The sequence below is a fragment of the Neoarius graeffei genome, chromosome 5 (genome assembly GCF_027579695.1).
Source record: "Neoarius graeffei isolate fNeoGra1 chromosome 5, fNeoGra1.pri, whole genome shotgun sequence".
In the NCBI taxonomy this organism is placed as follows: domain Eukaryota; kingdom Metazoa; phylum Chordata; class Actinopteri; order Siluriformes; family Ariidae; genus Neoarius; species Neoarius graeffei.
The window spans coordinates 77,491,906-77,518,382 of record NC_083573.1 but is presented as its reverse complement, the minus strand read 5'-3'; the positions used below and the strand labels follow the sequence as shown (position 1 = coordinate 77,518,382).

General features: G+C 40.8%; 1 protein-coding gene across 1 annotated transcript in view; it reads right to left on the bottom strand.

Moving 5' to 3' along the window:
* Positions 1 to 26,477, bottom strand: part of ttc21a (tetratricopeptide repeat domain 21A) — a 64,404-nt gene that overhangs the window by 7,599 nt on the left and 30,328 nt on the right. The window contains exons 8-24 of the mRNA XM_060920704.1: positions 24,303 to 24,401; positions 18,447 to 18,639; positions 18,227 to 18,315; positions 17,694 to 17,888; positions 15,296 to 15,431; positions 14,275 to 14,432; positions 13,032 to 13,241; positions 12,680 to 12,918; positions 11,031 to 11,103; positions 10,832 to 10,942; positions 10,586 to 10,724; positions 9,339 to 9,439; positions 6,721 to 6,909; positions 6,504 to 6,614; positions 4,207 to 4,288; positions 3,486 to 3,636; positions 2,924 to 3,085 (exon numbers count right to left, since the gene is read on the bottom strand). Coding sequence (XP_060776687.1) covers positions 2,924 to 3,085; positions 3,486 to 3,636; positions 4,207 to 4,288; positions 6,504 to 6,614; positions 6,721 to 6,909; positions 9,339 to 9,439; positions 10,586 to 10,724; positions 10,832 to 10,942; positions 11,031 to 11,103; positions 12,680 to 12,918; positions 13,032 to 13,241; positions 14,275 to 14,432; positions 15,296 to 15,431; positions 17,694 to 17,888; positions 18,227 to 18,315; positions 18,447 to 18,639; positions 24,303 to 24,401 — 2,438 coding nt within the window. The remainder of the gene's footprint in view (positions 1 to 2,923; positions 3,086 to 3,485; positions 3,637 to 4,206; positions 4,289 to 6,503; positions 6,615 to 6,720; positions 6,910 to 9,338; positions 9,440 to 10,585; positions 10,725 to 10,831; positions 10,943 to 11,030; positions 11,104 to 12,679; positions 12,919 to 13,031; positions 13,242 to 14,274; positions 14,433 to 15,295; positions 15,432 to 17,693; positions 17,889 to 18,226; positions 18,316 to 18,446; positions 18,640 to 24,302; positions 24,402 to 26,477) is intronic.

Below are 26,477 nucleotides of genomic sequence, written 5' to 3'. Positions count from 1 at the left end.
TTATAACAGTGAATTCTAAAGGAAAATGTCAGGACATCTGTCCATGAACTGAATCTCAAGAGAAGGTGGGTCACACAGCAAGACAACGACCCTAAGCACACAAGTCATTCTACCAAAGAATGGTTAAAGAAGAATAAAGTTAATGTTCTGACCTTAATCCAATCAAAATTTTGTGGAAGGACCTGAAGCGAGCAGTTCATCTGAGGAAACCCACCAACATCCCAGAGTTGAAGTTGTTCTATACGGAGGAATGGGCTAAAATTCCTCCAAGCCGGTGTGCAGGACTGATCAACAGTTACCGGAAACGTTTAGTTGCAGTTATTGCTGCACAAGGGGGTCACACCAGATACTGAAACCAAAGGTTCACATACTTTTGCCACTCACAGATATGTAATATTGGATCATTTTCCTCAATAAATAAATGACCAAATATAATATTTTTGTCTCATTTGTTTCACTGGGTTCTCTTTATCTACTTTTAGGACTTGTGTGAAAATCTGACGATCTTTTAGGCCATATTTATGCAGAAATATAGAAAATTCTAAAGGGTTCACAAACTTTCAAGCACCACTGTAGGTACAGATGCAAGTGCAGGTATACAAAGCTTTATTAATCTTGGCAAACAGAACAAAAAACCTAATGTACATTCAAAGTCAACGTGCAGGCGATCAACAAATTACATAGACTACGGTTTCACAAGAGCAAGACAAGGAAACCAGAAACAAGATCAGAACTAGGATATCAATCAAAGAACAATAAGGCTTGGTATAAAATGGTACAGAAACACAGAGCATCCCCTTTGCAATGTGTGGGTGTGTAGAGTGTGATTATACAGGTGAGGTTGTGATTGAGTCCAGGAGTGCGTGATCGGTAGTTGGGTGAATATGAACAAGAGAGTATCTGTGATAGCAGTGAACTGTAGTCTGTAGGTCATGCTGTACTCTGGGAGTTGGAGTTTGATGCCGATTCCAGTGTTGATATGACAGTTTCATATACGATGCAAATTATCACAAATTTGAATGAAGTGGTCGAAAAGGCAGTTTTGAATGGTTAGAGCAGAACAATCAAGCAAACAAAGAAATTTCATTGCACACCTTATTTTTCAAGAGATATGCTTAGCTTCGTGTGCACAAACACAAATAGCACCCCCGAGTCATCAAATGTATCTGGTAGTAGTGGGTCAACTGAATCTACTACTCATGTTTTGTGATGACAGCTCAACAGTAACCCTCTCAAATGCCTGCTGAAATCTAATTGGTCAATTCATTTTTGATCATTATTGATGTTCGAGTTTGGCACTTTAACTCTGAAGAATCGCCACCTTAACGTAATGGAGGGGTTCGGGTGTCCTGGTGATCCTGGGAGCAGTATTGTCAGGGCATTAGCCCCTGGGAGGGTCTCCCAAGGCAAATTGGTTCCAGGGGAGGGGCCAGACAAAGAGCGATTCAAGACCCTCATGAAACAGCTAAAAAGGAGCTGCAGCACCTCGCCCAAGAGCAGGAAACCGGAGACTCTTCCTGGAGCCAGAGCTGGGAGGGGAGCTTGCTGGCAATCATCTGGTGGCTGGACCTTAGCCCATGGGGCCTGGCTGGGCACAGCCTGAAGAAATTACATGGAGCTGCTGCCATGTGGACCCGCCACCAGCAAGGACAGGCACCAGGGATCGGGTGCAATGTGAGCCAGGTGGCAGGCAAAGGCAGGAGCCTGGGTGTGCTGATCCTCGGCAGCGCAGACAAGTCTGGCAGTAAATTTATAAAGATAGGACAAAAATCCAGGCAGCACGGTGGTGTAGTGGTTAGCACTGTCGCCTCACAGCAAGAAGGTCCTGGGTTCGAGCCCAGCAGCCGACGAGGGCCTTTCTGTGCGGAGTTTGCATGTTCTCCCCATGTATGCGTGGGTTTCCTCTGGGTGCTCTGGTTTCCCCCACAGTCCAAAGACATGCAGGTTAGGTTAACTAGTGACTCTAAATTGATCGTAGGTGTGAATGTGAGTGTGAATGGTTGTATGTGTCTATGTGTCAGCCCTGTGATGACCTGGCGACTTGTCCAGGGTGTACCCCGCCTCTCGCCCATAGTCAGCTGGGATAGGCTCCAGCTTGCCTGCGACCCTGTAGAACAGGATAAAGCGGCTAGAGATAATGAGATGAGGACAAAAATCCAGGCAGCACGGTGGTGTAGTGGTTAGCACTGTCACCTCACAACAAGAAGGTTCTGGGTTCAAGCCCAGCAGCTGATGAGGGCCTTTCTGTGTGGAGTTTACATGTTCTCCCTGTGTCTGTGTGGGTTTCCTCCGGGTGCTCCGGTTTCCCCCACAGTCCAAAGACATGCAGGTTAGGTTAACTGGTGACTCTAAATTGACCGTAGGTGTGAATGTGAGTGTGAATGGTTGTCTGTGTCTATGTGTCAGCCCTGTGATGACCTGGCGACTTGTCCAGGGTGTACCCCGCCTCTCGCCCATAGTCAGCTGGGATAGGCTCCAGCTTGCCCGCGACCCTGTACAGGATAAGCGGCCATGGGTAATGGATGGATTGAGGACAAAAATCCTAGGACTAGTTCACAAAAGTAGTTTTGCGAACTTGTCAGAGGAATTAAGTATGAACAAAATTTGGAATGAACAAAAACTGGACCAAACAGCAAAACCCTGTGCTCTAAGACTCTTGTCTCTTGTGGTTCGGTCTGCACAATTTGTTTTCAGGCAGAATAATATTCAGAAAATCCTAACAATTACAATAGAGTTCTAGCACCTTCAGTGCTTGGACCCAGTTTCCAGGACCTTCTAGCACCTTTGTTACTTGGACCCCTAATGAAAAAATTAAATAGCCAATAAATAAATAAAATCTAGCAATCAGTGCACATTCAGAGCAATAAACTTCATACAGTCACTTTTGCCTTTGCAGTGCAGTTCTACTGAATCAGCTCTGTACCTTGAGCCCTCCTCTGAGCTCTCGAACACCTCTCCTCCAAATGTCATCCTGTCTGGGTTAAGACAGATGTGCACCATCAGCTCAAGTGCATCTTCCCCCCAATCTGCATCTCTCCTGACCTGGTTCAGGTGCATCATTGCCTCCCGTACATGGTACGTATGCCTAATATAGACAGAATGCGTCAAATACACCACCTGCTTAGCTGAGCAAAAAATATGCAATGAAAGTAATGTCACTGTGTGAATCACAGTTGTACAATGGCATTATCAACTTTTAGATGATTTTCGTGGTTAGATAACAGCAAGTTTTTATCGTTTTTATATGTTTATTATACGTTCATTATTATTATAAGTCTTTATTATGTGACCAGACAACTTCACAAAACAACGCACAAAGAACAGACTTGGTGGTTAGCCACAGAACCGGCTTAAAAAATGGTAGGGGCAATTTAATTGAAACTCTTAGAATACTGATGATCATGGTCATTGTTTTGGGACTGACTGTTTTCACTGTTTGTACTTTAAAAGAGAAACTCTCACAGCGAGGCCTGCTTGATACTGACCAGTAATAGAGGCCTTTGCAGTAGTTGTAGCCTGGTTCTGTAGCTGCAGTTGGAGAGTAGGCTTCACATTTCTCAAAGAAGGACAGCACTTCGTCCAGTCTCCCTACCCAGCGCAGCATGTGGAGAAATTTCACCAGTGCACGGAAATTGTCTGTTCCAAACAAAGGCAGCATTTTCAAAGTTACATGAAATTTTATATTGCACTATATGGCCAAAACATTGTGGACCTGAGCATCACACCCATATGTGTTAACATCCCATTCCAGAGTTAGTCCCCCTTTGCTGTTATAGTAACCCCCACTCTTCTCACTAATGCTCTTGTAGAGGTCAGGCACTGATATTGGGTGAGGATGCCTGGGGTACAGTGGACATTTAGTTCATCCCAAAGGTTTTCAGTGAAGTTTGAGTTCAGATCTCTGTGCAGGCCACTTGAGTTCGTCCAATCCAGCCTCCATGACATACATGTTCAAGGTCGTTGCTTTGTGCTCCGCAGCATTGTCATGCTGGAACAGATTTGTGCTCATCGCCTTCGTTTCAGTGAAGGAATATTGCAATGGTGCAGCATACGAAGACACTCAATACAGGTGTTTACCGCCAACATTTTTTTTTGGTGGAAACAGTTTGGAGGAGAGACACAGGGGTGTGATGCTCATGTGTCCACAAACCTTTAGCCATATAGTGCATGTTAGTTTCCCCACATAACGGTTTCCAAAATCATTACCTGGATGTTTGTATAGGATATCCATGTACAGCTTAAGGGCTTCTTCTTTTTGGTTTCTCTGGAACAGCACATCAGCTAACAGCTAAAGTCATGTTAAAATGTGCAGAAACATAGACATGACTATTAACATTAAGCTGCAGGAATTGGAGGAAAAACATTAAAGGTAGACTGACTTTCAGATTTAGGTTATAAAAAGAATTTTCCCTGACACCCAATTATTTTTTGTTAAGTGGACCGAAAGCTACTGAATTTGAATCACAGACTTCCAATTTTATTAGTTTTTTTTTTAAATAGAACAATTAATGAATTTAGGGCCATGTGGCCCTAAATTCTCTGCTATTATTTCTTTCTTCACCGTGGCGCAATACAAGATACTACATCATGCACCACGTGGTGGGCTTTCCCCATTCACACAAGGCATTGTGGGATACAAATGTGAAACAGGAGAGGAAAATGGAAGACCCGAATGAAACGTGAAAGACCGACTACAGTAACGGAAAGTGAGAAGAAAAGATGTTATGTTGCGAAGGAAAGGAAACGCAGGACCAAACTAATAAATATCAGCGGTCAGCGAGCACCTCGGTGTGATCAGCTGTTTGTTTAGCAACAGAATGATGGAACTGTCAGTGCACGGTCAAGGTAAACCTGTAGATGGCAGTAATGCAACACTGTGGATGCCAGCTGCTGGAAAACCCAAAAGAGGAATAAGACGCCGATGCCGAAAGGTAAACCTGCGCATGCGCACACCAGACTTCTCTGTCTACTTGACTGCGCGGAGCGAATGGTTTCATGTACATTATTTGCTTGGGAATCCCCTCAAATTAAATAACTTCCCAGCCATAGAATGGTCTGGGCTTTTTAAAGATATTACAGAAATAAACATGTATCACAATGACCAAATTTCAGAGGGAACTAAATTTCACCGGTTTTATGAAATCAAAAGGCTCTCTACTTTTAAGTTTCAAACATGTATGGTGGTCTGGGGAAAAAAAAACAACCAACCAACCAAACAAACAAAAAAACCCGATTAGATGTCACTGGGCCTGAATGAATGAATGAATGAATGAATGAATGAAGACATACATAAAATGAAATATTGTTTTTTTTTCTGCCTACAATGAGTTGCCTTTGCCAACTCAACTTTAAGAAATAAACATATTTCATCAATTTGATTGGAACTGTTTTGTTTAGTTTTTAGTCTTGCCTTGGTTATTTGCAGAAGTAAGAGAAGTAAGATCTGCAAGAGTAACAAACCCAGTGGTAAAAACAGTAAGTCTGCCCAAAGATGTCGAAAACCTTGCTAACTTGGAACAAGAAGCAAGAAGCCTTTGTCACATGTACACTCAAGGACAGTGAAATTCCTCTTCTGCAATTAGCCCATCTGAAGCAGTGAATGCACACATGGCACACACACACAAGCAAGCAATGAGCACACACACATACCCAGAGCAGTGGGCAGCCATGCTATAGCACCTGGGGAGCAGTTGGGGGTGAGGTGCCTTGCTCAAGGGCACGTCAGCCATGATAACTTCTTCACATAGTGATGTCTGGCTTTGATCAAATTCCATCCATCCATCTGTAGCCGCTTATCCTGTGTAGGGTCGCAGGCAAGCTGGAGCCTATCCCAGCTGACTACGGGCGAGAGGCAGGGTACACCCTGGACAAGTCGCCAGATCATCGCAGGGCTGACACATGGACACAGACAACCATTCACACCTACGGTCAATTTAGAGTCACCAGTTAACCTAACCTGTATGTCTTTGGACTGTGGGGGAAACCGGAGCACCTGGAGGAAACCCACACGGACACGGGGAGAACATGCAAACTCCACACAGAAGGGCCTTCGTTGGCCACTGGACTCGAACCCAGAACCTTCTTGCTGTGAGGCAACAGTGCTAACCACTACACCACCATGCCACCTGGCTTTGATCAAATTGTTGGATAGATATGTGCTTTAACAAAACTGAACATAAGCCTAAAAAAACCTCCATTTGTAATCAGGTAATGGCGGTCATAATGTCTGTGATGGTTCTGCAGTGCACTGGGAATAAAATCTTTAAACACAATTTCAGCCTTTTCACTTGTAGAGGTCAACCTTGTTTGAGGTACAGGTAAAAGAGGAATACATTTCAATTCAGGAAAGTTTAGAGTTTTCAGAACTACATACAACATTAAACATGGATTTTTGCCACAATATTAAACCACACTGATCATGCAATTTAGTCTAAGGCTAGACGACAGTACTAGATTCTGTCCGTCTGAAAAACAGACTCCAAAAATGCAAATATAGACAGTACCATGGTAGTGGAAGTATGATTTTCATTGAGCTTCAATATCTTAAGACAATGGTCCTCACAAAGATCCAGTTTGTGGTGTTCATAGTACAATTGAGCAACCTGTAAATGAATCTGCGGAAAAGAAATAAATATATACATCATCAAGAAGACTTTCTGTTAGTTCCTTGATCTTCCTAACTTTGAAACCTGATGGGCATTGAGGTGGACACTACATAACCTCTATGTTGTCTGGAGTGTAGCTCAGAGCATCTGAATAGCACTTCTTCGCTTGCTCTAGATCAGAATTCCTGCGATACTCTTGGGCCTGTTCACAACAAATATCTGCTGCCACTTTCCTCTGCTCATCTTTGATCTCAGGCTGCTCAAATGGCAAACGTCTCATAATCTTCTGCTGGACATCAGAGATCTGACAAGTAGAAACATACAAGGAAAAGAAGAGTTCATAAAATCAGTGCAAAATCATAGTGTCTTAAATTAGAGTACATAATGAATGAACATATAAAAGGCATCATTTAAACCATAAAACGTACCACAGCAATTTCTTCATAAAGATACGTTAAAATACTACAAAAGCAACAACAATATATAACTTAACAGTAATGGTTATGGATGAAAACAATGATTAATTATAGAGTACTGTCCAGTTTACTTGTTATCCTCCTGCTGTGGTAGTAAGTGACCCATAGTGTGGGTAATGTCCTGTACGCAGACTGTAAATACACCATATGGCCAAAAGTATGTGGACACCTGACCATCACACCCATTTGTGCTTGTTGTACATCCCTTTACAGATTGCTGTTATACAGTGGTGCTTGAAAGTTTGTGAACCCTTTAGAATTTTCTATATTTCTGCATAACTATGACCTAAAACATCATCAGATTTTCACACAAGTCCTAAAAGTAGATAAAGAGAACCCAGTTAAACAAATGAGACAAAATTATAATATTTGATCATTTATTTATTGAGGAAAATGATCCAATATTACATATCTGTGAGTGGCAAAAGTATGTGAACCTTTGCTTTCAGTATCTGGTGTGACCCCCTTGTGCAGCAATAACTGCAACTAAACATTTCCGGTAACTGTTGATCAGTCCTGCACACTGGCTTGGAGGAATTTTAGCCCATTCCTCCATACAGAACAACTTCAACTCTGAGATGTTGGTGGGTTTCCTCACATGAACTGCTCGCTTCAGGTCCTTCCACAACTTTTCGATTGGATTAATGTCAGGACTTTGACTTGGCCATTCCAAAACATTAATTTTATTATTCTTTAACCATTCTTTGGTAGAACGACTTGTGTGCTTAGGGTCGTTGTCTTGCTGCATGACCCACCTTCTCTTGAGATTCAGAATTCATTGCTCCATCAATGATGGCAAACAGTCCTGGCCCAGATGCAGCAAAACAGGCCCAAACCATGATACTACCACCACCATGTTTCACAGATGGGATAAGGTTCTTATGCTGGAATGCAGTGTTTTCCTTTCTCCAAACAGAACGCTTCTCATTTAAACCAAAAAGTTCTACTTTGGTCTTATCTGTCCACAAAACATTTTTCCAATAGCCTTCTGGCTTGTCCACATGATCTTTAGCAAACTGCAGACGAGCAGCTATGTTCTTTTTGGAGAGCAGTGGCTTTCTCCTTGCAACCCTGCCATGCACACCATTGTTGTTCAGTGTTCTCCTGATGGTGGACTCATGAACATTAGCCAATGTGAGAGAGGCCTTCAGTTGCTTAGAAGTTACCCTGGGCTCCTTTGTGACCTCACTGACTATTACATGCCTTGCTCTTGGAGTGATCTTTGTTGGTCGACCACTCCTGGGGAGAGTAACAATGATCTTGAATTTCCTCCATTTGTACATAATCTGTCTGACTGTGGATTGGAGTCATCCAAACTATTTAGAGATGGTTTTGTAACCTTTTACAGCCTGATGAGCATCAACAATGCTTTTTCTGAGGTCCTCAGAAATCTCCTTTGTTCGTGCCATGATACACTTCCACAAACATGTGTTGTGAAGATCAGACTTTGATAGATCCCTGCTCTTTAAATAAAACAGGGTGCCCACTCACACCTGATTGTCATCCCACTGATTGAAAACACCTGACTCTAATTTCACCTTCAAATTAACTGCTAATCCTAGAGGTTCACATACTTTTGCCACTCACAGATATGTAATATTGGATCATTTCCCTCAATAAATAAATGACCAAGTATAATATTTTTGTCTCATTTGTTTAACTGGGTTCTCTTTATCTACTTTTAGGACTTGTGTGAAAATCTGATGATGTTTTAGGTCATATTTATGCAGAAATATAGAAAATTCTAAAGGGTTCACAAACTTTCAAGCACCACTGTACGAGTGGTAACCTCCATTCCTTAGGGAAGGCTTTGCACTAGATTTTAGAGTCTGGCTGTCGTGATTTGTTCATTCAGCCACAAGAGCATGACTGAGGTCAGGCAGTGATGTCAGGCGAGGAGGCCTGAGGTGCAGTAAGCGATTCCAATTATCCAAAAGTTTATAAAAGTTGGGTTGTGCTCAGAGTTTGGGCCACTCATGTTTTTTTCACATCAAACCATTCTTCCTGGACCTCACTTTGTCCACAGGTACATCATCATGGTGGAACAGGTTTGGGCTCTTTAGTTCCAGTTAAGGGAAATTGTAATGCTACAGCATACAAAGACAACCTAGAAAATTATGTACATCAAACTTTGTGCACAGCGGTTTGGGTGGAAGGCCCACATCTGGATGTGATGGTCAGGTGTCCACATAAGTTTGGCCATATAATCTATATTCAATACCGTAACTTTAAATAAACAAGATAAATATTCACTGACCTGTTGGATCTTTTCTATACATAGTTCACTTCTGGCCTGCAGAATTTTCACAAGCATTCTTGAAAATTTTACATCATTCATCATTGTGGTCAGATCAGTGCCTGAGGAAAAAGAGATGCAGTGGGGGAAATAAGTATTCAACATGTCAACTATTTTTCTATAAAACATATTTCCAGTGTAGCTATGTTGAGCATACATCAAGCAAGAATGAGAAAGAATTTCATACTCAAAACGTCAATAATTAGTGTCTTCAGTTCCCAAATGCTTACTGAGTGTTGTTAAAAGAAATGATGTAACACAGTGGTAAACATGCCCCCGTCCCAACATTTTTGGAATGTGTTGCAGGCATCAAATTCAGAATAAGTGTACATTTACAAAAATAACAACAACAACAACAAAATGTTATCAGTTTGAACATTAAATATCTTTTTTTGTATTGTATTCAATTGAATATAGGTTAAAAATGATTTGCAAAACACTGCATGCTGTTTTTATTTATGTTTTACAAAGCGTCCCAAATTTTTTGGAACCAGGGTTGTATCCGAAACCCTTTCTGATCACTTTCAACAAGGAAACACTGTGTAGGGTTCTACATAGAACCTTTCAGGGTTCACAAAGACTCTTAGGGACAAACAAAGAATCCTTAAAGCTTCTAAATAGCATTTGTTCCATGTAATTGAAAACATCACAAATAACACTAGACAAATTAACAGCCTTAAGATATTCTTAAAGTCTCCTAAAAGTTTACAAAATGCTAAATTTCAGTGTATTTACTTTTAACTTTAAAGAATTCTTACTGTATAACTTTAAATGACTTTCCATGACTTCTTAAAGATAATGAAATGCTATTAAAAAGAATGTTTAAGATGTCACTTCAAGTTACTAAATTTAACATTTAAATGGACTTAAAGTCTCTACTACTTATAAGAATACCAATAAAGGGATAAATACCAATAAAGAATACCAATTAAAGTTACTAGTATATTTAATTTATTTAAAAAAGTTCAGTAAAGGTACTTAAATACACTCCTAAACTTAAGGTTCAGATTAAATGCACTTAAATTCACATTTTCACCTAGTGCAATTACAATGTGGAAAAATATCTACATATATCAAATATTATTTGATGTAATAATAAAAAAGAATACTGTCCTGACAGAAAATGAAAAGGTAAATAGGACATCTGTTTCAAAATATCTAAAAGTAATGTACTGAACCAAATATATAATCTATTATAAAGTAATTACTGTCTTCATGGTCCAAGGCCTTCTGTATGATTTTCTCGGCTCTTTCAGAGTGCTTGAGTTTAAGCAGAAGCTCGGCCAGCTCGAAACACACAGAGTCCTTTACGCTGGTGTTGAGAGCAGCTTCATAGTAATTAACAGCCTGAAGGATAGCAGTCAAATCAGGTCACATATGAGCAAGAAGCCGATCGTTCAGTGCATGAAATTCAGAGACAAACTGCATTCACCAAAAATTAAAAAATCACTTGCCTTGTCATACTGGTGTGTCCTCACCAGGGCTTGGCCAATTTTCTTGGCAAGTGTTGCATCATTGGGTGTCATTTTTACTGCTTCTTGGTAGGCCTCAATCGCTTTTTCTGGCTATGCGATAACAAACACTTTGATTTTGTCATGGCTATAAGAGCAATGCTTCAAGTATAATATCAGGATGGAAAAAATTCACAAGTACCTCTTGTATCTTCATAAAGGCATCACCAAGCAACACATTAGAGTGAGGTCCTGGTAGGTGTTCACAGATTTCTCTGAAATGTTTATAACCATTCATGAGTTTTATAGGAAATGCTCAGTAATGAAGAATAGGAGTTAGAACAACTATCATATGTTCATGGCCATGACCAGGCTGTGTACAGGACAGTGATAACTTTATATGGGCAGTCGTATCAGCAGTGAAGATTGTATATTATTCTATCCACATTCACTGGATATGAGCCATCATGTGCTCTGACTGGCTGCTCTACTACTAGGCTATCAGCTCATATACCATGAGTAGAGAAAAACAAAATGGTGGAGCGTGTTGTTGAACCAACCGAGGACGAAATAAAAACTCTAATCGAAAACAAAACCCCAGAAAAGACAAAAAAAAAGCGCAACAAAAAATATGGAATAAAAGTATTTGATGGTAAGAATGCATCTTTTAAAAAAATTTCCAATAATTATTATTGTAGCATTTTTCACAAATGGCTACTGTCATTTTGCCAGTTTGTTTACATCCATCATCCGTAACTGCTTATCCTGTGCAGGGTCGCAGGCAAGCTGGAGCCTATCCCAGCTGACTACGGGCGAAAGGTGGGGTACACCCTGGACAAGTCGCCAGGTCATCACAGGGCTGACACATAGACACAGACAACCATTCACACTCACAATCACACCTACGGTCAATTTAGAGTCACCAGTTAACCTAACCTGCATGTCTTTGGACTGTGGGGGAAACCGGAGCACCCGGAGGAAACCCAAGCAGACACGGGGAGAACATGCAAACTCCACACAGAAAGGCCCTCGTTGGCTGCTGGGCTCGAACCCAGAACCTTCTTGCTGTGAGGCAACAGTGCTAACCACTACACCACCGTGCCGCCTGGTTTGTTCACATTCTAAGCAGAAATGATTTTGTTGGATGTTTTGCACAAATTTTTATTTATCGAATTTGCAAAAAATTAAAATGCTCCGTTTCTCAAAATCCAGTGAATGTGGATAGAATAAAACAGTTATTCCACTCAATCTCGTCGTACATGGCTTATAGCCAACTCAGCGCTATGCTCCTCGTTGGCTATCAGATCATGTACGACTCGATTTCATGGAATAACTGTTAATTAATGAGCAGAAGTTTGTGAGAAGTAAAGCCTCAACTGCTCAGCTATATTCATGAATTGGATTCTGTCTCACATAAGAACTTTGGATCTCCCGAATGAATAAATGTAAATACTATTGTTCTTATATATTGAGTTACCAGAGGCTCAGTTACCCAACACATGTGCTCTGCAAACTGCCCTCCACACTGCAAAAAATGATATCTTAGCAAGTGAAAATATCTTGAAAATAGTTTAAACGATCTAGCATTTCCTATTAGAAGAATACAAGACACCAATTCTGAGATTATTAAACCTAGTTCTAGATTGCAACCAACTTATTCTAAGATGTCTTATCAAGTAAAATTATCTGTCCATGCAGCGAGATAGTTTCACTAGTATTAAGTAATTTTTTTCCTCAAATTCAGTTTTCAATTTTTTGCAGTACAACTATTTAAATTACTTTACATAGTTCTATAAACCGGCACTAAGGTATTTATGTTTATTATAAGTCTTTGAAAAAGTGTGCATTCACCTGTAGCATGCTATGTAGAGACTCTTGTTTCTCAATCTTTCAAGGTAAATGCAGGCCATCTTCTCTTTGGCATGTATGTAGATGGACTCACCCGGCATTATATTTCTCAATGCATTTAGAGCTGCATCAATATTATCTTTAGCTAAGGCCAAGTCTACATTAGCCACCATAACCCTCACTTCCTCAGGGGTGTCCTTAAACTGCCAAATTGCATCCTGTATGACTTTTGTAGCCTCGTGCTAAAACAAAACAACAACAAAAGTACTGTACATGTACCACGTACAGTGTATACAAAGACCATTTCTAAAGCAACGCCATACCAAGAATGCTTCACGTCAAAGCTTATACCTACCTGCTCTCCATTTAGCCGCAAGGCATCTGCAAGCTCCAGGAACAGAGAAACTCGCTCACTGCGGGAGATCAAATTTTCTTGTCCCTTAATGATCCTCTTGACCCCTGGCATGCTCATCACCATGTGGAGACACTGGATAGCCTCAGACAACTGCCCAGCTCTCTTCAGAGCTCTAGCTTTGATTAAATTATACTGTGGCTTCTGTCTTAACTGAAAACACACACACATACATCCATATATATATATACTTCAGGCATGTTCCAAAGTTACTAGATTTATAATTAACAATTATTCCACAAAATCAAGTCATATATGAGCTGATGGTTGACGAGGAGCGGAGTGCTGAGTTGGCTATAAGCCGTGTACGACGAGATTGAGTGGAATAACTGCTTTATTCTATCCGCATTCACTGGATTTTGAGAAACCGAGCATTTTTATTTTTTGCAAATTTGAGAAATAAAAACTTTATACAAAATGTCTGATAAAATTGTTTCCACTTAGAATGTAAAGAAACTGGCAATTTGTGAAAAATGCTATAATCTCATCTCATTATCTCTAGCCGCTTTATCCTGTTCTAGAGGGTCGCAGGCAGCTGGAGCCTATCCCAGCTGACTACGGGCGAAAGGCGGGGTACACCCTGGACAAGTCGCCAGGTCATCACAGGGCTGACACATAGACACAGACAACCATTCACACTCACATTCACACCTACGGTCAATTTAGAGTCACCAGTTAACCTAACCTGCATGTCTTTGGACTGTGGGGGAAACCGGAGCACCCGGAGGAAACCCACGCGGACACGGGGAGAACATGCAAACTCCACACAGAAAGGCCCTCGCCGGCCACGGGGCTCGAACCCGGACCTTCTTGCTGTGAGGCGACAGCGCTAACCACTACACCACCGTGCCGCCCCAAATGCTATAATCATTCTTGAAAAAAAGAGAGATACGTTCTTCCCATCAAATACCTTTATTCCATATTTTGTTGCTTTTTTGGGGTTTTGTTTTTGAGTCGAGTTTTTATTTCATCCTCGGTTGGTTTAGCAAAACGCTCCGCCAATTTGTTTTTCTCTACTCACGGTATATGAGCTGATAGCCTAGTAGTCGAGTAGCCAATCAGAGCATGTGATTGCTCATATCCAGTGAATATGGATAGAATAATAAAGTATATTCGGACAAACTCACTGAAATGGAAAGAAGGCACTGAGAAAGAATTCAGCAAAAAAGTGATCCCTCTGACTCACTTCAAAATTATAGCTGACTCCAGACTCTAAACTGCTAAGACACTTGTTGTAATCTCCTGCATGAAGATGAAGTTTGGCCTGCAGTAAGTGGACCTCAGACATGGAGGGATCTTTCTCCATACAGAGGTTTAGAAAATGCTGAGCAGCAGCTTGATCACCTTTAAATACAAAGTTAGGTTATTCAAAAGATTGCATTTAAGGAAGAAACCATGACCGAGACTGCTATTATTGGAAAATAGCCACTGGTAGGCTGGTGTGATGGACTGATTGCTGATATTCCTATATCAGTAAGTCCTTAAGAGTTTCATTCCTCTTACCTGACAGAAATTAGCCAACAATTACAATTTATTAAACTGTAATTTTTTGCAAAACAATTTATGAAAGAACACATCAAACTAATGTTGTGGCGTATTCATAACACAAGATCGTTCCTGTTTTGTTACAGCAGATATAAACTGCTTTTCCTTCAACAGCCTCTACTTTTCTACCTCCTGATGTTAATGATATAGAATACAATGCAACTAATCATTTTACAGGGAAACCAGAAAGCGTAAAGATCTCTGTCCTGAAGATTTTCCTGCAGCAGAAATTTTACTGTTACAAATTTCTTAAACCTGAGACTGTTTCCATCCATCTGTTATTAGTCTGAGACTGTGCCATGTCTGCACCTACTCATTCATAGGTATTTCTGTATTTTGACCATTTTCTACATTGTAGAACAATACTGAAGACCTCACAACTATGAAATAACATATCAAACATGTATGGAATTATGTGGTAAACAAAAGTGTTAAAAACTAAATATATCAAACAGAAAATTAAAACACACACACACACACACACACACACACACACACACAGGAATGGCTGAAGTGCCCTTGAACAACGCACCTAACCCTCAACTGCTCCCTGGGCTGCACACTGCTGTGGGTATGTCAGGGTCTTGTTGTACATCACTTTAGATAAGAGCGTCTGCTAAATGCCCATAATGTAATGTAATATATCATATCTCATCTCATACCTGTAAGGAATTTAACATGTGCCATGTAATAGCAGCTGGCTAAAACGCCGGGAGCAGCTTTAATTACAGCCTCTAGAATCATACAGGTGTGCTTCAGTCCAAAGGGATAGGGCTGACCAGCATCATGCGGTATATCCTATAGACAGAAAAAAAAGTGTTTGATTTCAAAAGTGCAAGGCTTACCAAGCCTCCGTATGACAGAATGGTGGCCTGAAAGGCAAAACAAACCAGGGACAAAGTCAGGGTGCAACCAATCCAAGATTTAAGTCAATATTAGTTCCCAAACGAAGGCAGCAAAAGAAAGGGGGAAATCTATCACCAATTATAAGGAATTTTGAAACAAACAAACAAACAAACAAACAAACAAACAAACAAACAAACAAAGGAAAACATTTAAGTTTCAATTTAAGTAGCACACACAAATTACTAAGCAGTGTTTTCATATATGAATCTGCTCTGTTCTTGCCCCTCACAGTCGATCAAAGACCTAACCAATACCAGAAGGTCTAGGGCACATCCAGTTCTCACAGTTACCAACAAACAACCAACTAGGCTAAACAAAGCACACAGCATTAGTCCGATTGCACGAACACCATAGAAACATCCATCCATCCATTATCCATAACCGCTTGTCCTGTGCAGGGTCATGGGCAAGCTGGAGCCTATCCCAGCTGACTATGGGCAAGCGGCAGGGTACACCCTGGACAAGTCACCAAATCATTGCAGGGCTGACACATAGATACAAACAACCATTCACACCTACGGTCAATTTAGAGCCACCAATTAACCTAACCTGCATGTCTTTGGACTGTGGGGGAAACCAGAGACACGGGGAGAACATGCAAACTCCACACAGAAAGGCCCTCGTCAGCCACGGGGCTCAAACCCAGAACTTTCTTGCTGTGAGGCAACAGTGCTAACCACTGCACCACCATGCTGCCACCATAGAAACACATAGGGGGAACACACATACACAAACAAGACACACAAATATTGTCCTGAACTTAACAATGGATGTAAGCCAATATAGTAAAATAAAACACAGAAGGCAGTCAACCAAAATCTAATTAAAGTAAATTGCAAAAATATAAACCTTTAAAATCCATACCAAGAAATTCTCTCACTTATCTCCCTGTGGCTGTAGACCTGTGGCTTCCCCTCGCTTTCCCTCAAGAAACAGAATATATTCACACTGTTTCCCCATGGGGACTATTTTGCTGCTCGACCATCCACCAGGCTACCACAGTTAAACCATTCACACACTAGTGTTTCCTTTTAACTTTTACATTATTTTAAGTCTGCGCAATAGCTCGAAGTAACATCTCTCTGATGTAACAGTTCAAAAGGATAAAGTTAAAGAAGGGTGTTCTTCGTGTTGCTGGTATTTCAGTTCCTACAGTTTGAGTTTGTTATTTTGGGGTGTAAATGTGAGATTATTTCACATGTGACCAGCGTCATGACCATCAGACTCTGATATTCCACTCACAATTCACAAAAGCAAAATAGTCCCCATGGGGAAACAGTGTGAATATATTCTGTTTCTTGAGGGGAAGCCACAGGTCTACAGCCACAGGGAGATAAGTGAGAGAATTTCTTGGTATGGATTTTAAAGGTTTATATTATCTTTGGTACACCTTTCTGGCCACAAGCTTCAGAATATTATAGGTTCCAATCTGATCAGATCTCCGCACTTCCATATGCTAATATCCAGTGGGAAAGCAAGCTTATGAACACTAACACAATGAGATTTTTGGAAGAAGATACAGTAACTGGGAGGGCAGCATGGTGGTGTAGTGGTTAGCACTGTCGCCTCACAGCAAGAAAGTTCTGGGTTCAAGCCCAGTGGCCAACAAGGGTCTTTCTGTGTGAAGTTTGTAATTTCTCCCCATGTCTGCGCGAGTTTCCTCTGGGTGCTCCGGTTTCCCCCACAGTCCAAAGACATGCAGGTTAGGTTAACTGGTGGCTCTAAATTGACTGTAGGTGTGAATGTGAGTGTGAATGGTTGTTTGTCTCTGTGTGTCAGCCCTGTGATGACCTAGAGACTTGTGCAGAGTGTACCCCACCTCTCACCCATTGTCAGCTGGGATAGGCTCCAGCTTGCCTGCGACCCAGCACAGGATAAGCGGCTACAGATAACGGATGGATGGATGGATAGATATAGTAACTGGACTCAACCTCCTGTCTTAAAAATTACTCTGAGAGACTGAAATATGGTTTCTGCCAAAGTATCGGATGTGGCTCTTGGCCGCATTTATTAAAAATGAATACTTGAGTGAAAGCTGGAGGTCTGGGGTGTGAGAACAATTAATTATTAGCATGTTTCTTTTACACAATAAACTGTACAAATATTTCAAAAGGATAGTCATTCTTGAAAAAACAAGAGGAGGCAGAAAAGCACCTGACTGCTGGTAAGATGCATGCTGACCACCTGGAGGAGAAAGTGGAGGTTGAGTCTCTGAAGGTAGTCCACACCATGTGGTAGGCCTCGAAGAGTCTGAAAATGGAGCTCAGTGGCCTCCTTCAGCAGGGCAACGACATTCTCTTCAGCTGTTCCGTTCTTCCTGGCCAGTATGGCTTGCAAAAGCATGATTTCCTGCCAGATGAAGACATCTATGGTTACCAAATACTGGTGTTGAAAATTCAATTCAATTTTATTTATATACCACCTTTAACAACTGCCACAAAGCAGATTTACAGAAAGTCCAGACATAAAATTTAAATTTATTGCTAATGAGCAAGCCAGAGGTCACGGTGGCAAGGAAAAACTCCTCGAGATGACAAGAGGAAGAATCCTTGAAACCATCCTCATCTGGGTGACACTAGATAGTGTGCTTTTAAATCATAAAACGGCTTAATAAAGTTTAAAATGGCTTTTAGAGTCATTGTAACAAGATGATAGTAACAGAGGTTTAACGTTGGAATGAGACATACTGCTGAGCCTCCTAGTGACACATGGAAGAACTCCAGCTGCTCCGCTGCTTTCTCCACCCGCCCGTCCATCAGCTCACACCTGATCACACCTAAACACACAAATAAAAAGCTGCTTCTTGAGAATTTCACTGACAAGGTGCATTTAAAATAATGAAGTTATTATGAAAGTGCATTATAAAACAAAAAATGTGTTATTAACTGTCTAATCTAGTTCCAATACCTGATATCGCAGCCACACTCTCAGAGTCTATATTCAGAGCCTTTGTGTACCATTTGTGGGCCTCTTTGTACTTGTGTTGGAGAGTGAGGAGGTAACCAAGCTCAGAGGCTATGGCAGAATCCTCTGGTGCTCTGGACACGCATCTTTGCAAAAACGACACCAGCAGTTGCACAACATCTTTATCGTGTCCACACTATTGGAAAATAAATTTAAAAAAAAATTAAAATATCAAATCACTTTTGGAGAAACGTCATCAGTAATGAGATAATCCAGGATATTAAATAAAATTCTAGAATCTATTCTACATTTGCAGTGATAAAATTGGAAATCTTTTGGTGGAGACGGTGGGGACCTCGACTGGCTATCGTAGCCTGCAGGGAATCGGCCGTCAGACATTCTGTCGCATGTCCCAGACCCGGTGAAATGTAACTGAATTGTCTTGGCCAGGCCTAAGGGTCCCATCTGCATCTCATCATTGCTGAGGAGTGTGCTCCCATCACCCAATCAAGCATCCAGCCAGAGCAGGTCATGATATATTTTTTTACCATATTAACATGCCATTGTGTGTTATGCCTGATGTAAAGACTCTCGTCTCTGCGAGCCTACCACACAGATTTAATACTTGTCATTTTTAGGGCATACCTAACAATGTGTTTTCTTTCTCTCTCTCTCTTCCCCCCCCATCTGTCCCTCTGAGTTACATGTTGATCCTGGGATTGAGATGCTGGCCTCTTCTGCCCCTCGGACCTGCTTGATCCATCCTGGTGCCCTGTGTCTGGTCGGAGTTTTATCACCCCACTCCTGTGAAGGACGGCCCCATGAGGACAGTTGAGGGTTATACCTGTTAAAACTGTTAATATTATAGTCAGGCTGTCTGTTGTTGCCCAAATGAGGATGGGTTCCCTTTTGAGTCTGGTTCCTCTCGAGGTTTCTTCCTCATGTCGTCTGAGGGAGTTTTTCCTTGCCACCGTCGCCACAGGCTTGCTCATTGGGGATAGATTAGGGATAAAATTAGCTCATGTTTTAAGTCGTTCAAATTCTGTAAAGCTGCTTTGCAACAATGTTTATTGTTAAAAGCGCTGTACAAATAAACTTGATTTGATTTGATAAAATTAAAGACTTGGTCATGTAGTCTGAGTCAAAAGCTCTATATACTGTATACACACACATACACACAGGGCATAGGAGGTCAGGTCAAAGGTAATTGGATATTTAACAGTTATTCCACGAAATCGAGTCGTACATGAGCTGATAGCCAACGAGGCACAGAGCACCGAGTTGTCTATAAGCCATGTACGACGAGATTGAATGGAATAACTGTTTTATTCTATCCACATTCACTGGATTTTGAGAAACAGAGCATTTTTATTTTTTGAAAATTTGATCAATAAAACTTTTAAACAAAACGTCTGACAAAATCATTTCCACTTAGAATGTAAACCAACTGGCAAAATGGCAGTAACAATTTATGAAAAATGCTATAATAATAATTCTTGAAAAAGATATATGTTCTTAGCATTAAATACTTTTATTCTATATTTTGTTGATTTTTTTTTTGTACTTTTGGGGTTTTGTTTTCAAGTAGAGTTTTTATTTCATCCTCAGTTAGTTCAGCAACACGCTCCGCCATTTTGTTTTTCTCTACTGACGGTATATGAGCTGATAGCCTAGTAGTAGAGTAGCCAATCAGAGTGCGCGATTGCTTATAGCCAGTGAATGTTGATAGAATAACAAGAGTTAATCAGTGATGTGTGATTAGAATATGAAGTCTGAAATTGCCTGTCATCTTTGTGCTTAAAAATAATAAATCTTAAGTCCATCTAAAGAAGAGTGTTAAAGACAACCAACTGAGTATTTAAAAGATATTAATAAGTAGCAAAATAATGGAATAACAAAAAAAGTAGAGAAAAACTGAAAAGCTCACAAGCCAAAGCCTACCAAAGTTAGATACAAAAGACTAACACAGTCCTGAATGACTAGAAAGTATTTTTGCTCAAAAAGTGGAATATCCATAACAGTCCAATCAGCTCATTGAGGTTAGTTTCACTTACTGGAGGCCAGCCTGAAGATAAAAGAACTGAAAATAGCTGCATTACAGATCTGATAAAGTATCATCTAGGAAAAAATATCCAGTGCACGATGTCTTTCAGCCACAGACTTTAATGAAGGATTGGCAAATTATCGCGACATGTGATAAAAATACAATCACGTTGTGTTAAATACGTATGAGAAGAGCTAGCCCTAACTACTAAGCCACAAAAGCAGCTGCTCAGCGCGCCACAGCCGCCTGTGCTCTCTCTAATGTTGGCCAGGTGCTTATTTTCATGACTATGTTGTCAGTACATTTTGAAACACAGTTCTCATGAGAAAAAGTCTGACTGACTGGGTTTGCATTTCATCATGGTTATGTCTTAAATCCATACTACATACAATTGCTGGGTTTCAGTCACGTGACTTTTCTTAGCGGTTTTACCGGAAGTGAAATCGCTGGTGGTCTAAACGGCTGCCATAGTGCAAACAACTAGCAATAACTTAGAGTATGCTCGTAATCTAGAAGCCACTGCTGGCTTTAGATATATTCAGAAGATTGCTATGTGCAATGGAATCGACCCCTACAGTCTGGGAAAGAAGGATTTGTCATACGATCTTGAAAACTACCCTTCAGTCGAGTTCCCCAACATCTCGAACTATCTGGTGTTGCAGACGTCCTTCTACACCGCAAAACAGATGAAAGCGTGGAAGAGTACGGAGGCTTACAATTTTTTTTGTATGTGGCTGGGCAAAGGACCTTGGTATCAAGTCGCTGCCGAGTGAATGCTGTATTGTTTTTACCCGTGTAAGTGGTTTTTTTAAGCTTTTCGTTCCCGTCTTTACAACGAATCGCTGCAAGTTCAAGAGTAAACTAACAACAGTTCACTTGATTCTCATTTGTGTTGGCTCTTATCTCTCAGGTAAATCATTCACAAAGATAAATCAGAAACCCCTTTAAAGACCTGGATCTTAGTTAAACAAGACGGAGAAGTGATCACGGCGCATTGTAACTGTATGGCTGGGTAAGAATTTTGTTGTGACCTTCACGCATGTGGACTTTGTGAGGAGTAAACAAAGAAACAGCTGGGGACTTTAGTGCTTCGGGACTAAAAAAAAAGTACCATAAAATAAACGACATGGCAAGAAAAGTACTTGGAAAACACTAAGGACATACAGTGGTGCTTGAAAGTCTGTGAACCCTTTAGAATTTTCTATATTTCTGCATAAATATGACCTAAAACATCAGATTTTCACACAAGTCCTAAAAGTAGATAAAGAGAACCCAGTCAAACAAATGAGACAAAAATATTATACTTGGTCATTTATTTATTGAGAAAAATGATCCAATATTACATATCAGTGAGTGGCAAAAGTATTGTATGTGAACCTTTGCTTCCAGTACCTGGTGTGACCCCCTTGTGCAGCAATAACTGCAACTAAACGTTTCCGGTAACTGTTGATCAGTCCTGCACACAGCTTGGAGGAATTTTAGTCCATTCCTCCGTACAGAACAGCTTCAACTCTGGGATCTTGGTGGGTTTCCTCACATGAACTGCTCGCTTCAGGTCCTTCCACAGCATTTCAACTGGATTAAGGTCAGGACTTTGACTTGGCCATTCCAAAACATTAACTTTATTCTTCTTTAACCATTCTTTGGTAGAATGACTTGTGTGCTTAGGGTCGTTGTCTTGCTGCATGACCCACCTTCTCTTGAGATTCAGTTCATGGACAGATGTCCGGACATTTTCCTTTAGAATTTGCTGGTATAATTCAGAATTCATTATTCCATCAATGATGGCAAGCTGTCCTGGCCCAGATGCAGCAAAACAGGCCCAAACCATGATACTACCACCACCATGTTTCACAGATGGGATAAGGTTCTTATGCTGGAATACAGTGTTTTCCCTTCTCCAAACATAACCGCTTCTCATTTAAACCAAAAAGTTCTATTTTGGTCTTATCCGTCCACAAAACATTTTTCCAATAGCCTTCTGGCTTGTCCATGTGATCTTCAGCAAACTGCAGACAAGCAGCAATGTACTTTTTGGAGAGCAGTGGCTTTCTCCTTGCAACCCTGCCATGCACACCATTGTTGTTCATTGTTCTCCTGATGGTGGACTCATGAACATTAACATTAACCAATGTGAGAGAGGCCTTCAGTTGCTTAGAAGTTACCTTGGGATCCTTTTTGACCTCACCAACTATTACACGCCTTGCCCTTGGAGTGATCTTTGTTGATCGACCACTCCTGGGGAGGGTAACAATGGTCTTGAATTTCCTCCATTTGTACACAATCTGTCTGACTGTGGATTGGTGGAGTCCAAATTCTTTAGAGATGGTTTTGTAACCTTTTCCAGCCTGATGAGCATCGACAGCGCTTTTTCTGAGGTCCTCAGAAATCTCCTTTGTTTGTGCCATGATACACTTCCACAAACATGTGTTGTGAAGATCAGACTTTGATAGAGCCCTGTTTTTTAAATAAAACAGGGTGCCCACTCACACCTGATTGTCATCCCACTGATTAAAAACACCTGACTCTAATTTGACCTTCAAATTAACTGCGAGAGGTTCACATACTTTTGCCACTCACAGATATGTAATTTTGGATCATTTTCCTCAATAAATAAATGACCAAGTATAATATTTTTGTCTCGTTTGTTTAACTGGGTTCTCTTTATCTACTTTTAGGACTTGTGTGAAAATCTGATGTTGTTTTAGGTCATATTTATACAGAAATATAGAAAATTCTAAAGGGTTCACAAACTTTCAAGCACCACTGTAGCTGAGAGGGATATACAAACCTTTCACCAAGTGATCATTGCAAACTAGAGCATGCTTCGACTCGGCTCCCTTTGATTTGAGAGAGAGATTCAAGAACCACCTTTCTCGACATCTTTTTGTGAAATCTTGTGTTCGTTCACCCTTTTTTATTAGTTCACAGGGAACCCTGAAGAACCCTCAAGAAATCAGTTTCACGGTTTGATCAATTTGAACAACCTAAAACAACGCAAGCGTAAGGCATTTTTTTATAGAGCAATGCACCTCCTCCGTACAAACGCTTTGTCAAACCACCAGCTAAAGTTTTGAATAACTAATGAGGTGGATGTGATGTCACATGAAACCCAGCAATAGTATATCAAAATAATACTTCAGTTACATTACTTAGAGTCATGAAATGTCTAGACATACTATACAGTATATTAGCATTAAAACAGCAGCATGGTGGTGCAGTAGGTTAGCATTGTCGCCTCACAGCAAGAAGGCTCTGGGTTCGAGCCCAGTGACTGATGGGGGACCTTTCTGTGTGGAGTTTATATGTTCTCCTCATGTCTGTGTGGGTTTCCTTTGAGTGCCCCGGTTTCCCCCACAGTCCAAAGACATGCAGTTAGGTTAACTGGCTTCTCTAAATTGTCCATAGGTGTGAATGTGTGTGTGAATGATTGAGAGGAGAAAACCCCTATAATAATCCAGTTGAAGGCAACAGGAAACCATTACTGTAATTCTTCCTTAGAAACTTTGGTGGCTGAAGCCGTCAGAGTGGCCACATCACTGCAGTGATATTAGATAGACAGCATTAAAACATAGCTTGTGTCTTGAAAACGATAAAAAAAGAAAGATGGATGGATGGTGTGTCAAGGAGAAATCAAGGACAAAAGTCTGTTGACTATGGGTTCTATTTTACTGCAATGGTGAGCCAGGCCAAGAAGCACAACTAATACATATCCTACTGCTCAATGAATCACCTTTAATTTTTAATATTCTCCCCTAATCAAGCAATATATATGCATACTCCCATCCCTTTGATAGATGAAGCAGATGTCTCACCAGCCTGCTGATGGGCATGGTGACCTCCATATGAAGACTGGGAGTGCTGGGTTCTATGACCTCAACTGCATTCAGGAGTAACTGAAGATATTCTTTCACCTGCAACACAAACACTATAAATATAATGCTGATGACATTGATAAATGACCAAAGCTGGCCACTAGATAACTCAAAAGATTTACCTTTAACTATATATATATATATATATATATATATATATATATATATATATATATATATATATATATTTTTTTTTTTTTTTTTAAATGGTACTGTATAGATACAACCCCAATTCCAAAAAAAATTGGGACACTGTGCCAAACATAAAAAGAAACAGAATGCAATGATTTGCAAATCCTTTTCAACCTATATTCAACTGAATACAATACACAGACAAGATATTTAATGTTCACACTTTGTTTTTTGTAAATATACACTCATTCTGAATTTGATGCCTACAACATGTTTCAGAAAAGGTGGGACGGGGCAACAAAAGACTGGGAAAGTTTCGGAATGCTCAAAAACATCTGTTTGGAACATTGTACAAGTAAAACAGGTTAACTGGTAACTTGAAAGGCTCAGTCATTCACAAGCAAGGATGGGGCGAGGTTCACCACTTTGTGCAAAACTACGTGAGCAAATAGTCCAAAAGTTTAAAGGTAGACTGCCTTTCAGATTTTTCAAGTGTAGGTCATAAAAATAATTTTCCCTGACACCCAGTTGTTTTTGTTTAGTGGACTGAAAGCTACTGAATTCGAAATCACAGACTTCCAATTTTATTAGTTTTTTTTTTTTTAAATAGAACAATTCATGAATTTAGGGCCATATGGCTCAAAATTCTCCACTGTTTTTTCTTGCTTCACCATGACCCAATTCAAGATACTACGTCATGCATCGCATGGTGGGCTTTCCCCGTTCGCACAAGGCATTGTGGGATACAAGTTTGAAATAGGAGAGAAAAATGGAGGACGCGAAACGTGACAGACTGACTACAGTCATGGAAAACGAGAAGAAAAGACAATATGTTGCAAAGGAAAGGAAATGCAGGACCAAACTAATAAATTTCGGCGGTCAGCAAGCATCTCGGTGTGATCAGCTGTTTGTTTAGTGACAAAATGATGTCACTGTCAGTGCACGGTCAAGGTAAAGCTATAGATGGCAGTAATGCAACACGGTGGATGCCAGTTGCCGTAAAACCCAAAAGAAGAAAGAAAAGAAGATGATGAGAAAACGGTGGTGGCACGGTGGTGTAGTGGTTAGCACTGTCGCCTCACAGCAAGAAGGTTCCGGGTTCGAACCCAACGACCAACGAGGTCCTTTCTGTGTGGAGTTTGCATGTTCTCCCCGTGTCTGCATGGGTTTCCTCCGGGTGCTCCGGTTTCCCCCACAATCCAAAGACATGCAAGTTAGGTTAACGTGGGGCGGCCTTGGGCTGAGGTGCCCTTGAGCAAGGTACCTGACCCCTGACTGCTCCCCGGGCGCTCTGGTGTGGCTGCCCACTGCTCTGGGTGTGTGTTCACTGCTTCAGATGGGTTAAATGCAGAGGATGAATTTCACTGTGCTTGAAGTGTGCATGTGACAAATAAAGGTTTCTTCTTCTTAAAACTGCGCCTGTGTACATGGACTTCCTCTGTCTGCTTGACTGCACGAAGCAAGCGATTTCATACACATTATTTGCAACGGAATCCCCTAACTTCCCATCCACAGAATGGCCTGGTTTTTTTTTTTTGAGATGTTACAGAAATAAACATGCATCACAATAACCAAACCTCAGAGGGAACTAAATTTCACTGATTTAATGAAATCGAAAGGCCATATAGCTTTAAGAACATCTCAATATACACTTGCAAGGAATTTAGGGATTTCACCATCGATAATCCATGTCATCATCAAAAGATTCAGAGAATCCAGAGAAAATCGCTACACGTAAGGAGCAAGGCCGAAAACCAACATTGAATGCCCGCGACCTTTGATCTCTCAGGCAGCACTGCATTAAAAACCAACATGATTGTGTAAAGGATATTACTACATGGGCGTGAGAGCACTTTGTAAAACTGTTGTTGGTAAACACAGTTCATTGCTGCATCTACCATGCAAAGCAAAAGCCAAATATCAACATCTTCCAGAAACGCTGCTGAATTCTCTGGGCCTGAGCTCATCTGAGATGGACCGACA